Source organism: Tursiops truncatus, chromosome 11 (assembly GCF_011762595.2).
Source record: "Tursiops truncatus isolate mTurTru1 chromosome 11, mTurTru1.mat.Y, whole genome shotgun sequence".
Taxonomy (NCBI): Eukaryota; Metazoa; Chordata; class Mammalia; order Artiodactyla; family Delphinidae; genus Tursiops; species Tursiops truncatus.
Window position 1 is genome coordinate 69,279,445 of NC_047044.1, and position 14,664 is coordinate 69,294,108.

A 14,664-nucleotide genomic window follows, 5' to 3' on the forward strand; every position below is an offset into this window, starting at 1 on the left:
CTATATATTTCTTTTGAATTTTAGAATTTTATTTATTTTTTATACAGTAGGTTCTTATTAGTTATCCATTTTATACATATTAGTGTATATATGTCAATCCCAATCTCCCAATTCATCACCTATATTTTTGTGGATTAAGTCTCTCTAGGAATTACCATAATGACAGAAGAAATTCTGAAGTTCGCCTTTCTAAGCTCAGAAGCCAGAAAGCCTAGGAAAATATTCCAGTATTTGAATGTAAAAGGTGGCCCAAACTGGGTAAGAGGGGATAATCTGGGGAAATAGGGGGAAAAGATACACCACAGGATCCAAAGCATAAGGAGGATAAATGTGCTGTAGCAAGAGAATGAATCATATCCACTAAAAGATATTTATGTAAAAGTGAGATGATTCAAATGATCTCTAGCAACATAATATTCAGAGATGCAATCTGATGTCTTCTGGCTCAAGGATTTTAGACCAGTGGTTCTCCACCATATATGACTATAAGCTGGCAGCTTTTTCAAAAGACACCTGTACCTCTACCCTACCGAATTCTTATATGCCCAGGAATGAGATGGCAATAATATGGCAAAGAACATGAATCTGCTCTTATTGAAGTGATTCTGATACACTCTATATCCATATGCGTGCCCTTAAACATCGAATAAGCCACATTTGTAGGCCCTCTGAATTAAATTAAATTTTGGCCTGAAGATTTAGTTTATTACATATTGTAATACTGCCTCAAGTTAATGACTTTCTTTGGATTCAAGGGCTGAAGGACCTAATTTATATAAACCCTCAAAAAACATGTGGAAATTTATAAGATATCTGAACATATTGCACTTGACATAACAGGGAGAAAAAGCAACTTGGCTATAACACCAATATTTACATTCCTACATTATTCTAAGTTTGATTTGTTGGCCTCATCTATGCAGGCTCTTTTTGGGGGGGCTATTATTCATTTTTTAAATCATGCAATATTTCAAGCATATGGAAAAATATAAATTACTAGACAGCTGTATAATAACTACCATCTAGCTTTCTCAAACCTTTATAATATTCCTATCCATCTGGTATTTAATCTCTAAAAATAAAATGTGCAAATGTTGGAGAGAAATCCCCTTAAACCTAATTTTTTCATTTTCAAAAATCACTGTAACATTAAGACATGATTTATAAAATAATTACATGTCATTATTTACTAGCTTTGTGACATTTTGAGGAATTCTGGTTTGATTTTCTTGTCAATATATGAAAACCAAAGTATCCTAGCAACACAGTAGTTACATTCCAATATTTAACATCATTAAGTTCTCTATTTTATAATGGTTTTACTTCTCTAGTACATCAGAATACAGTAATGACCTTTTAGAGTTATTTTTCTTTCTTTAGTTCATCTTTCCTTGTTCAATATACTTTAGTATCAGATTTTTCATGTGTTTGAACAATGGACAGATGAAAACAGAAATATAGTCATACTTACAGGTCAAACATATATGGGTGTCTGTAAAGTATACAAACACTGGTTTCATACTAAATAATTTTATGTGTGTGCTGCTAAGCTAGGCTCTACCTCTGACTGGTAACCCACCTTTTCAAGATCAAATAGATCACCTATGACTAATAACAAGAGGAGACAGTACAAAAATATTAATAAATAACAACCGAAAATACTCCCTCCTAATAGGGGAGTCAGTCAAGTTTTTCTACCAGTTATATTCTTAAGAAAACCTCTCCTTTAAAGAGCTGCAATTTAGGTGAAAAAGAAAAATAACATTAAATAATTCATTCACTTAACAATCACTTATCAAGCACTTACTAAGTGCTGGGCCTAGGCACTCTGTTAAGTGGTCAGGTTAAGACACACTCTGATTTCAAGTGACTCAGTGACTATTCATACAACACATATTTCTTGTGAGCCCACTACATGCCAATCGCTATTCTGGGTAATGAAGATAAAGCAGTAAACAAAACAAAGTCCTTGCTCTCATGAAGCTTCCATATGGAAGGGAGACAAGCAAACATATGTCAAATGGTAGGGAAAAAAAAAAGCTACAAAGAAAAATAAGTCAGAGTAAAAAGACAGTAATTTTATATAGGGCAATGATATTCATATTCTTACTGGAAGATACACCTAGTGAGCAAACCATTTATTTACTCCCATTTAACTGATATCTCGAAAGGCACCAATCTGCCTTTCACATCACCAAATTAAACCGGATTTTCTCAGTCACCGTTTTCCTATATAAGCTGCACAATCATATCTAGGATTTAAATAAGATCTTCTACTTAACCAAGGGAAATAGATTTTAATTGATGTGGAAATGGACAGCGCCTTGAGAAAAGGTTTAATTTTGTTCTTAATTTCCAACAGTTTTTAGAAGATTATATAACAATATAATGACATTTACTCAAGGCACTAGAGAGTAACAACATCAAAAACAAACAGCTGTACAACATGTCACATTTTAGAAAGCCCTTTCACATTTCATTTACTTCATTTAATTCTCATAAAGTGATAATACCCTATAAAGCAGGTAATATTTCCATATTGAAACACTTTCAACTTTTCTATGCATAATGAGCATATGCGAGGAGGATTAAAGAGGAAATGATGGCTACTTTTTAAATCTTAGGTAAGACAAAGCCTCTAGGCTTATTCTATTCCAAAATTACATTTCACACTGTATTAAGATACAGATAGAAGGTTTTGTCCTATAACTATTCCTTAAGCAATCTATTCAATCTATTAAAAACAAGACCCTGACTTTTCAAAATGACATCATTAAAATTAGATTTAAATACCTATCCTTTATTTTTTCTTTAATATTTGAAAAATACTTAAAAGTATAATGAAAACCATCAAGAAACATCTGTAATCCCAGTATTCAAAACTAACATTTGCTATTATATTGGTATATTTAATATTTTTCAACCCATCTCTAAGTTTAATAGTTCTTTAATTGCTCCACACTAACTAGAATATTAATATTCTCTAAAATAGAAGCTTGCTTTTTATTAAAAAGAGAAAAAAAAGTAAGCAGGGGTGGAGGACCAAACTGATCAAAATTACTGTGAAATCAAATCAAACATTTTTTAGAATTTTTTACATTGTAATTTCAGGGTCACAAATGGAAAAAGACAAAATGAAATATTTATTCAATAAATATTTACTGTAACTACTGTGTACAAAATGACAGGAACAAAAGATTTTATACTTTAAGCAGACTGGATTCTCACCTGTTCAATCTCTTTGGTTTTTGAGGCTATTGCTTTAGAGCGACTGGTTAGCTGACTGTCTTCGAATAATTCTATGCCATCTGTTGCATTTGTCTCAGGTTCTTCTGGCTGGTCAATGAACAATGGTGCCGTGGATCCCGCCTTTAAAAAGAATTAGAAATCTTTTATTACTTTCTTAAAGGACATACAGCATTTTAGATGACTGAATATAAGCACCAATTGGCAGATTATCTCAAGAGAAAGTGCTAAATTTAACCTGTCTTAAGAAAAGAAACACTTTCAATCTTGCTATGCATAATGAACTTATGTGAGGAGGATTAAAGAGGAAATGATGGCTACTTTTTAAATCTTAGGTAAGACAAAGCCTCTAGGTTTATTCCATTCCAAAATTATATTTCATACTATATTAAGACAGAGATAGAAGGTTTTGTCCTGTAACTATTCCTTAAGCAATCTATATAAGAAACACAGAAGAAAAAAGTCCAACTGGAAGTGAGAAGTGTGAACACACATAAGCAAATATATTACACAGAAACATAGAAAAGGACTCTACTTCAGAAGTTAAAAATACCCTGCCTCCTGTAACCTAAGAATTTATTGAAATAACTGAAAAGAAAACAACTCCAAACAGCAATAATTATTACTTCAACAATACTGCAATAGTTCATTAATGAGTAAATGATCCCATAAAAAGCCCAAGGCCGATTATCTTACTTTCTAAAAATACTTTTGATGAAAAGAGGAAAACTAAATAAATGAGGGAAAACTATTATTTAACTACAATGCATTAGTTTACTCAAAAATTTATTCTATGATAAATGCCAAGCACTGCTCAAGTGACACTAGATCTATCAATGAACAGAACAGACAAAAATTCTTGGCTTCATGGAGCCTGCAGTAAGCAGTAACTTGGAAAGAGTAAAGTTTGAGCTAATATATTTTACTGTTGTATATTTTAGTTGGGTGGGAGGTGAAGGAGGAAATAAGAAAACTGTACTTATCACAAGTTTATCAAAAAACTTACGGTTTTTGTGATTGATGTAGCAGCAAACAGCAGTAGGTTTACAGAAGTCACAAGATATATATTAATTAGTGGTATTTTTCACCTGTAAGAGCAGTGGCATTCCAACATCTAATGTGTTGTACACTGCCACAACCTCTTTAGAGAGTAATTTGGCAATATTTATCAAAATGTACCACATATCCCTTTCACCAAGCACCTTCACCTGTAGGAACTTAATCTACAGATACACACATGAGCAACGAATGCTAAGATATGGTTGCCGTTAGTGGCAAATGATTGAAAACAACCTAAACGTCCATCAAGTAAATTATGCACTATCTAGAACCATGGAATACTAAGAAATCATTTAAAAGAATAAGAACAGTCTAAATATACTGCATAATGTATCCTAATTTTTCTCCTGGCAAGTCCTGAAGGTCATTCCCCATAAATATACTGCCAGTTGTGTCAAAAACAAAAGGGAAGAGGGAAGCATAGATATATATACCTTTATGCATATATATGAACACACTATCTCTGGAGGGATATAACCTATGGGGAAAAAAATGATAGAAGAGGCTGTCTCAATAGGGATAACTTAGAAGACACTGTACCTATTCCAATGCCTTTTGAATTTCTGACATGTGCATGCATAATCTACTTTTTAAAAAACCTGGTTTTTATAAGTCTGAGTTATATATCTTAAGGGATTTAAATTGAAAGTATATGAATCATTTAAGGGGAGAGGATTCTGGGAAGACAGCAGAATAGGAAGCACTAGCAATCTGTCTCCCAACCTACACAAAAAATTACACTGGCATAATGTCTGATTTAACTATTGTGGAACTCTGGACTCTGTTGAAGTCTTGTCCCTTCCGAGGAAGACATGGGTGGTAAAACTGAGGTTAAATTCAGCTCTTCACACAGTAGCAGCTGCCCATCTCCCACCCCTACCCACTTGGCAGGAAGCTGTGTACATGTTCCTAGAGCAGCTTACACATTGCTTATGGGAGTCAGACCGGGGAAAAAGTACCCTATCCTTCAAATATCAGGGAACTGTGCTCCGATCACTGATTGCTGCTTCTGATCAGAGGGGCAGACAAACAGGTGAACAGCCATTATTATTATACCTCCCCTGACTGTTGCAAGCCCCTCTTATTCTGACTGAAGTGACTTCCAGGGGATATAAAGGACCAGAACCCTCCCCCCTTCATTTTTCACACCTTCCTCTTTTGGGAGCCAGACATTAAAGATAAGAATGTTAAAAAAAAAAACTGTATACATGGGGGAAGTTAGAAAGTAAATGGGCACAACAAGGGAAAGGCTCAGAAAGAACAGAGAAGACTTTGTTTACACCTCAGACTGATCCTCAGTACAGAAACAGCCAACAATAAAACACAAACAGTAACAACAACAACAACAAACCCAGCAAGCCCAGGGGAACAGGGGGAATCTGACTTACAGAGTTACCACATTATTAGATTCAAATGCCCAGTGTTCAACAAAAAAAATCACAAATCATACAAAGAAACGGCAAAGTACTGCTCATTCAAAGAAAAAAATGAATCAACAGAAACTGCTCCTGAAAAAGACCTAATGTTAGATCTACTGGATGAAAAAACTTTAAAATAACCATCTCTAAGATGCACAAAGAACTAAAGAAAGTTGTGGGAAAAGCCAAGAAAGCAATGTGTGAACAAAATAGAAATATCAATAAAGAAATAAAAAACCTAAAAGGAAATGAAAAAGAAATTTCATAGCTAATAAGACCAATAATTACAATAAAAAATTCACTAGAGGGATTCAAAGGCAGAAGAAAGAATCAGTGAACTTGAAAAACAGGACAAGGAAATAGGAAATTATTGCCTGAAGGACAGAAAGAAAAAAGATTGAAGAAAAGTGAACAGAACCTAAGGGATCTGTGGAGCACCATCAAGTGGACCAATATACACTTAATATATACATCCTTCTGGGAATCTCAGAAGGAAGAGAGAGAGAAAGGGGCAGAGAAGATACTTGAATGAATAATGGCTGAAAACTCCCAAATCTGATGAAAGACATGAATATAAACATCCAAGAAGCTCAAAAAAACCCAAGATGAACTCAAAGAAGCTCAAAAGACACATTATAATCAAACTTTAAAGATAAAGACAAAGGGAGAATCTTGAAAGCAGCAAGAAATCATCATCATCAATACAAGGGGTCTTCAACTAAGATTAAGCAGATTTCTCATCAGAAACTTTGGAGGCCAGAAGACAGTGGACTGATATGTTCAAAGTGTTAAAAGAAAAAACTGCCAACAAAGACTGCTATATCCACCAAAACTGTCCTTCATAAGTGAGGGAGAAATTAAGACATTCCCAGATAAACAAAAGCTGAGGAAATTCATGATACTAGATCTGTCATGCAAGAAATGCTTAAGGAAGCCCTGCAAGGTGAAATGAAAGGACACTAGATGGTAACTCGAAGCTGTATGGAGGAATAAAGAGCTCAATGAAGTTAAATGCATAGTTAAAACAGCTAGTATTACTGTAAATAGTTGGAAACTGCACTTTTTATTTGCAACATGATTTAGGAGACTATGACATTTAAAGAAAAAAATTATTAGTGTAAAAACTAGTATCACTGCAATGTTGGTTTATAACTCCAAGTCTTATTTTCTAGATAATTTAATATGCTAATGTATTTAAAATAATTATTAGTTTATGGTTTGGGGCGGCACACAATGTATAACGATGTAATTGTGGAACATCAACAAATGAGGAGGTAGAGACAGAGCTGTAAAGGAGTACAGGCTTTGTATGTTATTGCAGGTAAGCTGGTATAAATTTAAATTAGTGTTACAATTTTAGGATGTTAAATGTCTTCTCCATTGTACCCACAAAGAAAACAGCTATAAAATATACACAAAAGGAAACAAGATAGAAATTTTAACATTTCACTACAAAAAATCAACTAAAAACAAAAGAAGACCTGAATGCAGGAAATGAAGATCAAAAAAGCTACAGGGCATATAGAAAACAAATAGCACAATGACAGGAGTAAGTCCCTTCTCAGTAATTACTTTCAAGTGTAAATGGTTTAAATTCTCCAGTCCAAAGACAGAAATTGGCAGAATGAATAAAAACATATGATCCAACAATATGTTATCAACAAGAGATTCACTTGAGACCCAAAGGCACAAACAGGTGGAAACTAAAAGGATGGAAAAAAGATATTCCATGCACATAGTAAACAAAAGAGAGCAAGAGTGGCTATAATAATATCAGACAGATAAACTCTAAATAAAAAAAGGTTACAAGAGACAAGGACATTATGTATTAATAAAAGTTTCAATAAAGCAAGAAGATATAACAATTACAAACATTTACACACCTAATGACAAACTATAAAAATATATGAAACAAAACCTGACAAAATTGAAGGGAGAAATAAACAGTTTCACAATAATAAGTAAGGAAATAAGTAAGGGAATAGTGGGCTTAAGCAACACAATACACTAACTACATCTAACAGACATATACAGAACAATCCACCAAACTTCAACAGAGTATACATTCTTCTCAAGTGCACATGGAACATTTCCCTGTATTGGGGCACATATTAAGTCTCAACAGATTTAAAAAGAAAAATCTGGAAAATTCACAAAATTCTGGAAATTAATGCACTTTTAAACAAACAAAGAAAAATCACAAGGGAAAGTAAGAAATACTTAGAGATGAATGAAAATGAAAACACAACATACCAATGAAAAGAAAACAAAATGCAGTACACACACACACTGCTATACTTAAAATAGATAACCAACAAGGACTTAACTGTAAAAAAATTTTTCAAAAAAGAATGTACTCCTAGCCCATCCAAAAACCCCAATCAATTTCCCAAAATATCACTAAAGTATCTTTTAAACCTATTTAAAAATCCACTAAGGAATTCTAAATAATATAAAGCATTTAACACACACACACACACACACACACAATATAGTACACACATACACAGTGGAATATTACTCAGCCTTTTAAAAGAAACAGGAAATTCTACAATATGCTACTACATGGATGAAACTAGAAGACACTATGCATAATGAAATAAGCCAGTCACACAAAAAAAATACTATATGATTCCACTTAAGTACTTAAAGTAGTTAAAATCATAATGACAGAAAGCATAATAGTGATTGCCAGGGACTGAGGGAGGGAGAGAATAAACTGATAAAATTGCTTTGGAGAGTTGTTGTTTAATTGGTGTAGAGTTTCAGTTTTACAGGTGAAAAGAGTTAAGGGGATGGAGGGTGGTGATGTGCATAATAATGTGAATGTATTTAATACCACTGAACTATACACTTAAAATGGTTAAGATGAGCCTTAAATGACACAATAGACCAGATAGATTTAATTGATATTTATAGGACATTCCATCCAAAAACAGCAGATTACACTTTCTTCTCAGGTGCACACAGAACATTCTCCATGATAGATCACATCTTGGGTCACAAATCAAGCCTCAGTAAATTTAAGAAAACTGAAATCGTATCAAGCATCTTTTCTGACCACAATGCTATGAGGTTAGAAATCAATTACGGGGAAAAAAACGTAAAAAATACAAACACAAACACAAGGAGGCTAAACAATACGTTATTAAATAACCAAGAGATCACTAAAGAAATCAAAGAGGAAATCAAAAAATACCTACAGACAAATGACAATGAAAACATGACAATCCAAAACCTATAGGATGCAGCAAAAGCAGTTCTAAGAAGGAAGTTTATAGCAATACAATCCTACCTCAAGAACCAAGAAAAATCTCACATAAACAATCTAAACTTACACCTAAAGGAACTAGAGAAAGAAGAACAAACAAAACCCAAAGTTAGCAGAAGGAAAGAAATCATCAAGATCAGAGGAGAAATAAATGAAATAGAAACCAAGAAAACAATAGTAAAGCTCAATAAAACTAAAAGCTGGTTCTTGGAGAAGATAAACAAAATTGATAAACCATTAGCCAGACTCATCAAGAAAAAGAGGGAGAGGACTCAAATCAATAAAATTAGAAATGAAAAAGGAGAAGTTACAACAGACACCGCAGAAATACAAAGCATCCGAAGAGACTACTACAAGCAACTCTATGCCCATAAAATGGATAACCTGGAAGAAATGGACAAATTTTTAGAAAGGTATAACCTTCCAAGACTGAACCAGGAAGAAATAGAAAATGTGAACAGACCAATCACAAGTAATGAAATTGAAACTGTGATTAAAAATCTTCCAACAGGGCTTCCCTGGTGGCGCAGTGGTTGAGAGTCCGCCTGCCGATGCAGGGGACGCGGGTTCGTGCCCCGGTCCAGGAAGATCCCACATGCCGCGGAGCAGCTGGGCCCGTGAGCCATGGCCGCTGAGCCTGTGCGTCCAGAGCCTGTGCTCCGCAACGGGAGAGGCCACGACGGTGAGAGGCCCGCATACTGAAAAAAAAAAAAAAAAAAAAATCTTCCAACAAACAAAAGTCCAGGACCAGATGGCTTCATAGGTGAATTCTATCAAACGTTTAGAGAAGAGCTAACACCCATCCTTCTCAAACTCTTTCAAAAAATTGCAGAGGAAGGAACACTCCCAAACTCATTCTATGAGGCCACAATCACCCTGATGCCAAAACCAGACAAAGATACCACAAAAAAAGAAAATTACAGACCAATATCACTGATGAATATAGATGCAAAAATCCTCAACAAAATACTAGTAAATAGAATCCAACAACACATTAAAAGGATCACACACCATGATCAAGTGGGATTTATCCCAGGGATGCAAGGATTCTTCAATATAGGCAAAGCAATCAATGTGATACACCATATTAACAAATTGAAGGAGAAAAACCATATGATCATCTCAATAGATGCAGAAAAAGCTTCTGACAAAATTCAACACTGATTTATGATTAGAACTCTCCAAAAAGTGGGCACAAAGGGAACCTACTTCAACATAGTAAAGGCCACATACGACAAACCCACAGCAAACATCATTCTCAATGGTGAAAAACTGAAAGCATTTCCTCTAAGATCAGGAACGAGACAAGGATGTCCACTCTCACCACTATTATTCAACATAGTTTTGGAAGTCCTAGCCACGGCAATCAGAGAAGAAAAAGAAACAAAAGGAATACAAATTGGAAAAGAAGAAGTGAAACTGTCACTGATTGCAGATGACATGATACTATACATAGAGAATCCTAAAGATGCCACCAGAAAACTACTAGAGCTAATCAATGAATTTGGTAAAGTTGCAGGATAAAAAATTATTGCACAGAAATCACTTGCATTCCTATACACTAATGATGAAAAATCTGAAAGAGAAATTAAGGAAACACTCCCATTTACCATTGCAACAAAAAGATTAAAATACCTAGGAATAAACCTACCTAGGGAGACAAAAGACCTGTATGCAGAAAACTATAAGACACTGATTAAGAAAATTAAAGATGATACCAACAGATGGAGAGATATACCACGTTCTTGGATTGGAAGAATCAACATTGTGAAAATGACTATACTACCCAAAGCAATCTACAGATTCAATGCAATCCCTAGCAAATTACCAATGACATATTTTACAGAACTAGAACAAAAAATCTTAAAATTTGTATGGAGACACAAAAGACCCCAAATAGCCAAAGCAGTCTTGAGGGAGAAAAATGGAGCTGGAGGAATCAGACTCCCTGACTTCAGACTATACTACAAAGCTACAGTAATCAAGAGAGTATGGTACTGGTACAAAAACAGAAATATAGATCAATGGAACAGGATAGAAAGCCCAGAGATAAACCCATGCACCTATGCTCAACTCATCTATGACAAAGGAGGCAAGGATATACAAGAGAAAAGACAGTCTTTACAGTAAGTGGTGCTGGGAAAGCTGGACAGCTACATGTAAAAGAATGAAATTAGAACACTCCCTAGTACCATACACAAAAATAAACTCAAAATGGATTAGAGACCTAAATGTAAGACTGGACACTATAAAACTCTTAGAGGAAAACACAGGAATAACACTCTTTGACATAAATCACAGCCAGATCTTTTTGGATCCACCTCCTAGAGTAATGGAAATAAAAACAAAAATAAACAAATGGGACCTAACGAAACCAAAGCTTTTGCACAGCAAAGGAAACCATAAACAAGACGAAAAGACAACCCTCAGAATGGGAGAAAGTATTTGCAAACGAATTAACGGACAAAGGATTAATCTCCAAAATATATAAATAGCTCATGCAGCTCAATATTAAAAAAACAAACAAGCCAATCCAAAAATGGGCAGAAGACGTAAATAGACATTTCTCCAAAGAAGACATACAGATGGCCAAGAAGAACATGAAAAGCTGCTCAACATCACTAATCATTAGAGAAATGCAAATCAAAACTACAATGAGGTATCACCTCACACCAGTTAGAATGGGCATCATCAGAAAATCTACAAACAACAAATGCTTGAGAGGGTGTGGAGAAAAGGGAACCCTCTTGCACTGTTGGTGGGAATGTAAATTGATACAGCCACTATGGAGAACAGTATGGAGGTTCCTTAAAAAACTAAAACTAGAATTACCGTATGACCCAGCAATCCCACTACTGGGCATATATACCCAGAGAAAACCATAATTCAAAAAGACACATGCTCCCCCAGTTTTCATTGCAGCACTATTTACAATAGCCAGGTCATGGAAGCAACCTAAATGCCCATCGACAGACGAATGGATAAAGAAGATGTGGTATATATATGCAATGGAATATTACTCAGCCATAAAAAGGAACAAAATTGGGTCATTTGTAGAGACGTGGATGAATCTAGAGACTGTCATACAGAGTGAAGTAAGTCAGAAAGAGAAAAACAAATATCGTATATTAACGCATATATGTAACCTCGAAAAATGGTACAGATGAACTGGTTTTGCAGGGCAGAAATTGAGACACAGATGTACAAAACAAACGTATGGACCCCAAGGGGGAAAGCGGTGGGGGCGGGGTGTGTGATGGTGGGATGAATTGGGAGATTGGGATTGACATGTAGACACTAGTATGTACAAAATGGATAACTAATAAGAACTTGCTGTATATAAAAAAAAAAAAGATACCTGTGTCCCTACTGCCACCTAATGGTTCTTTGAGCATTCAGGTCTCCACTGCGTAGTTCTTTTTTTCCCAACTGCTGACACTATACCAATAAACTGGCTAAATGTGACCATATCAAACTATGTACCACTAGTCTTACTGTGGCAAAACTCTGGGGCTCATTCTGGCTTCTGGAAAAAGTCATATTAACTGTCTCCTTTTTCCTCTTTGCATTTGGGAATGTATATCCCTGTACTCCCCATGGTTGTTTGGTATAAGTATCCTTTTAAAAAAACATTGTTTTATTATCTATCCACTGTGCAATAAAAGTGATGTGGAACGTAAAAAAAAAAAACAAACCAGTTAAGATGGAAGTTTTATGTTATATGTATTATACTACAATAAAAAATAATTTAAGAAATAAATCACAATATCAGTATATGGTTTCTAACACTAGACAGACAACAGTTCATTTCAGATGATGTCAAGAAAGATTATTTATACTGTGTTCTGACTACCCCACGGTCAAAATAATTCTGCCACTAGATTCCATCTTAGGTCAATGCAAAACAAACAAAACAAAAAGTTATTAAAACACACTCAAAATAGGAACTTCAAGCTTCATCATAATTCTAGACCTACATACAAAAATATAAATTGATGAGCATAATAAACACATCAGAGTAGATGAGTTTTGGGAAAATAAAAGGCAAGTAACGAAGAGAGAAATAACTTGAATTGACACTAAAAGAGCTCATTAGCTACAGTAATCAAAACAGTATGATACCAGCATAAAAAGAGACACATAGGCCAAATGGAACAGAACTGAAAGTCCTGAAATAAACCCATGCATATATGGCCAACTAATATTTCACAGAGGAGGCCAGAATACTCAAAGGAGAAAACAAAGTTTCTCCAATAAATGGTGCTGAAGAAAGCAGGTTATTCACATGTCAAAGAAGGAAACTAGAGCCCTAACATACACTATTCACAAAAATTAACTCAAAATGCACTAAAGACTTAAATGTAAGACTGGAAACCATAAAACTCCTACAAGAAAACAGGAAAGAGAGTTCCTTGATATGGGTCTTGGCAATGATTTTTTAGATATGACATCTAAAACACAAGCAACAAAATAAAAAATAAGTGATATTATATCAAACTATGAACCTTCTGCACAGCAAAAGAAATGATTAACAAAATGAAAGAAAAACTACAGAATGGGAAAAAAATATTTGCAAATCATATATGTGGACAAAGAGTTAATATCCAAAATAAAGAACTCATACAACTCAATAGCAAAAAAAAAAAAAAAAAAAAAAACCCACACAAAACCAAATAATACGATTAAAAAATGGGCAAAGGACCTGAATATAAATTTTTCCAAAGAAGATATATGAATGGCCTACAGGTACATGAAAAGGTGCTCAACATCACTAATCATTAGGGAAATGCAAATCAACACCACAATGAAATATCACCTCACACCTCTTAGAATGACCAGCCTCAAAAGGACAAGATGTAACAAATGCTGGGAGGATGTGGAGAAAAGGGAACCTTTGTGCACTGTTGGTGGGATTGTGAATTGGTACAGCCGCTACAGAAAACAGTATGAGATTCCTCAAAAAATTAAAAAGAGAACTACCATATGATCCAGCAATTCCACATCTGGGTATATATTTGAAGAAAATGAAAACACTAACTCGAAAACGTACATGCACCCCAATGTTCATAGCTGCATAATTTACAATAGCCAAGATACAGAAGCAACCTAAGTATCAATCAACTGATACACAGACAAAGAAGTTACATGCACAATAAAATATTATTCAGCCATAAAAGAAAAAGAAATTCTGCCATTTGCAACAACATGGATGGACCTTGAGGGCATCATGGTAAGTGATATAAGCCAGACAGAGAGAGACAAAAACTGTATGATCTCACTTATATATGGAATTGTTTTAAAAACTCATAGAAAAAGAGATCATATCCATGGTTACCAGAGGTGAGGCTGGGGAGTAGTGGGGTGGGAATTGGATGAAGGTGGTCAAAAGGTACAAACTTCCAGTTATAAGATAAATAAGTACTGAGGACGTAATGTACAACATGGTGTTTATAGTTAACAATGCTGTATGGTGTATTTGAAAGTTGACAAGAGAGTAAATCCTAAGAGTTCTCATCACAAGGAAAAAAATATTTTTCTTTTTTGTGGTGTTTATATGAGACAATGGATATTAACTAAACTTACTGTGATAATCATTTCACAATATATATGTCAATTCATTATGCTGTACACCTTAAACTTATACAGTGCTGTATGTCAATTACATTTCAG

The 14,664-nt window shown here is 34.5% G+C and overlaps 1 protein-coding gene across 13 annotated transcripts in view; it reads right to left on the reverse strand.

Moving 5' to 3' along the window:
• Positions 1-14,664, reverse strand: part of PPHLN1 (periphilin 1) — a 157,877-nt gene that overhangs the window by 45,112 nt on the left and 98,101 nt on the right. For all 13 annotated transcript variants that reach the window (XM_019934609.3, XM_019934607.3, XM_033866909.2 and 10 more), the window contains one exon: positions 3,229-3,369. In XM_019934609.3, the coding sequence (XP_019790168.1) occupies positions 3,229-3,369 (141 nt within the window). The remainder of the gene's footprint in view (positions 1-3,228; positions 3,370-14,664) is intronic.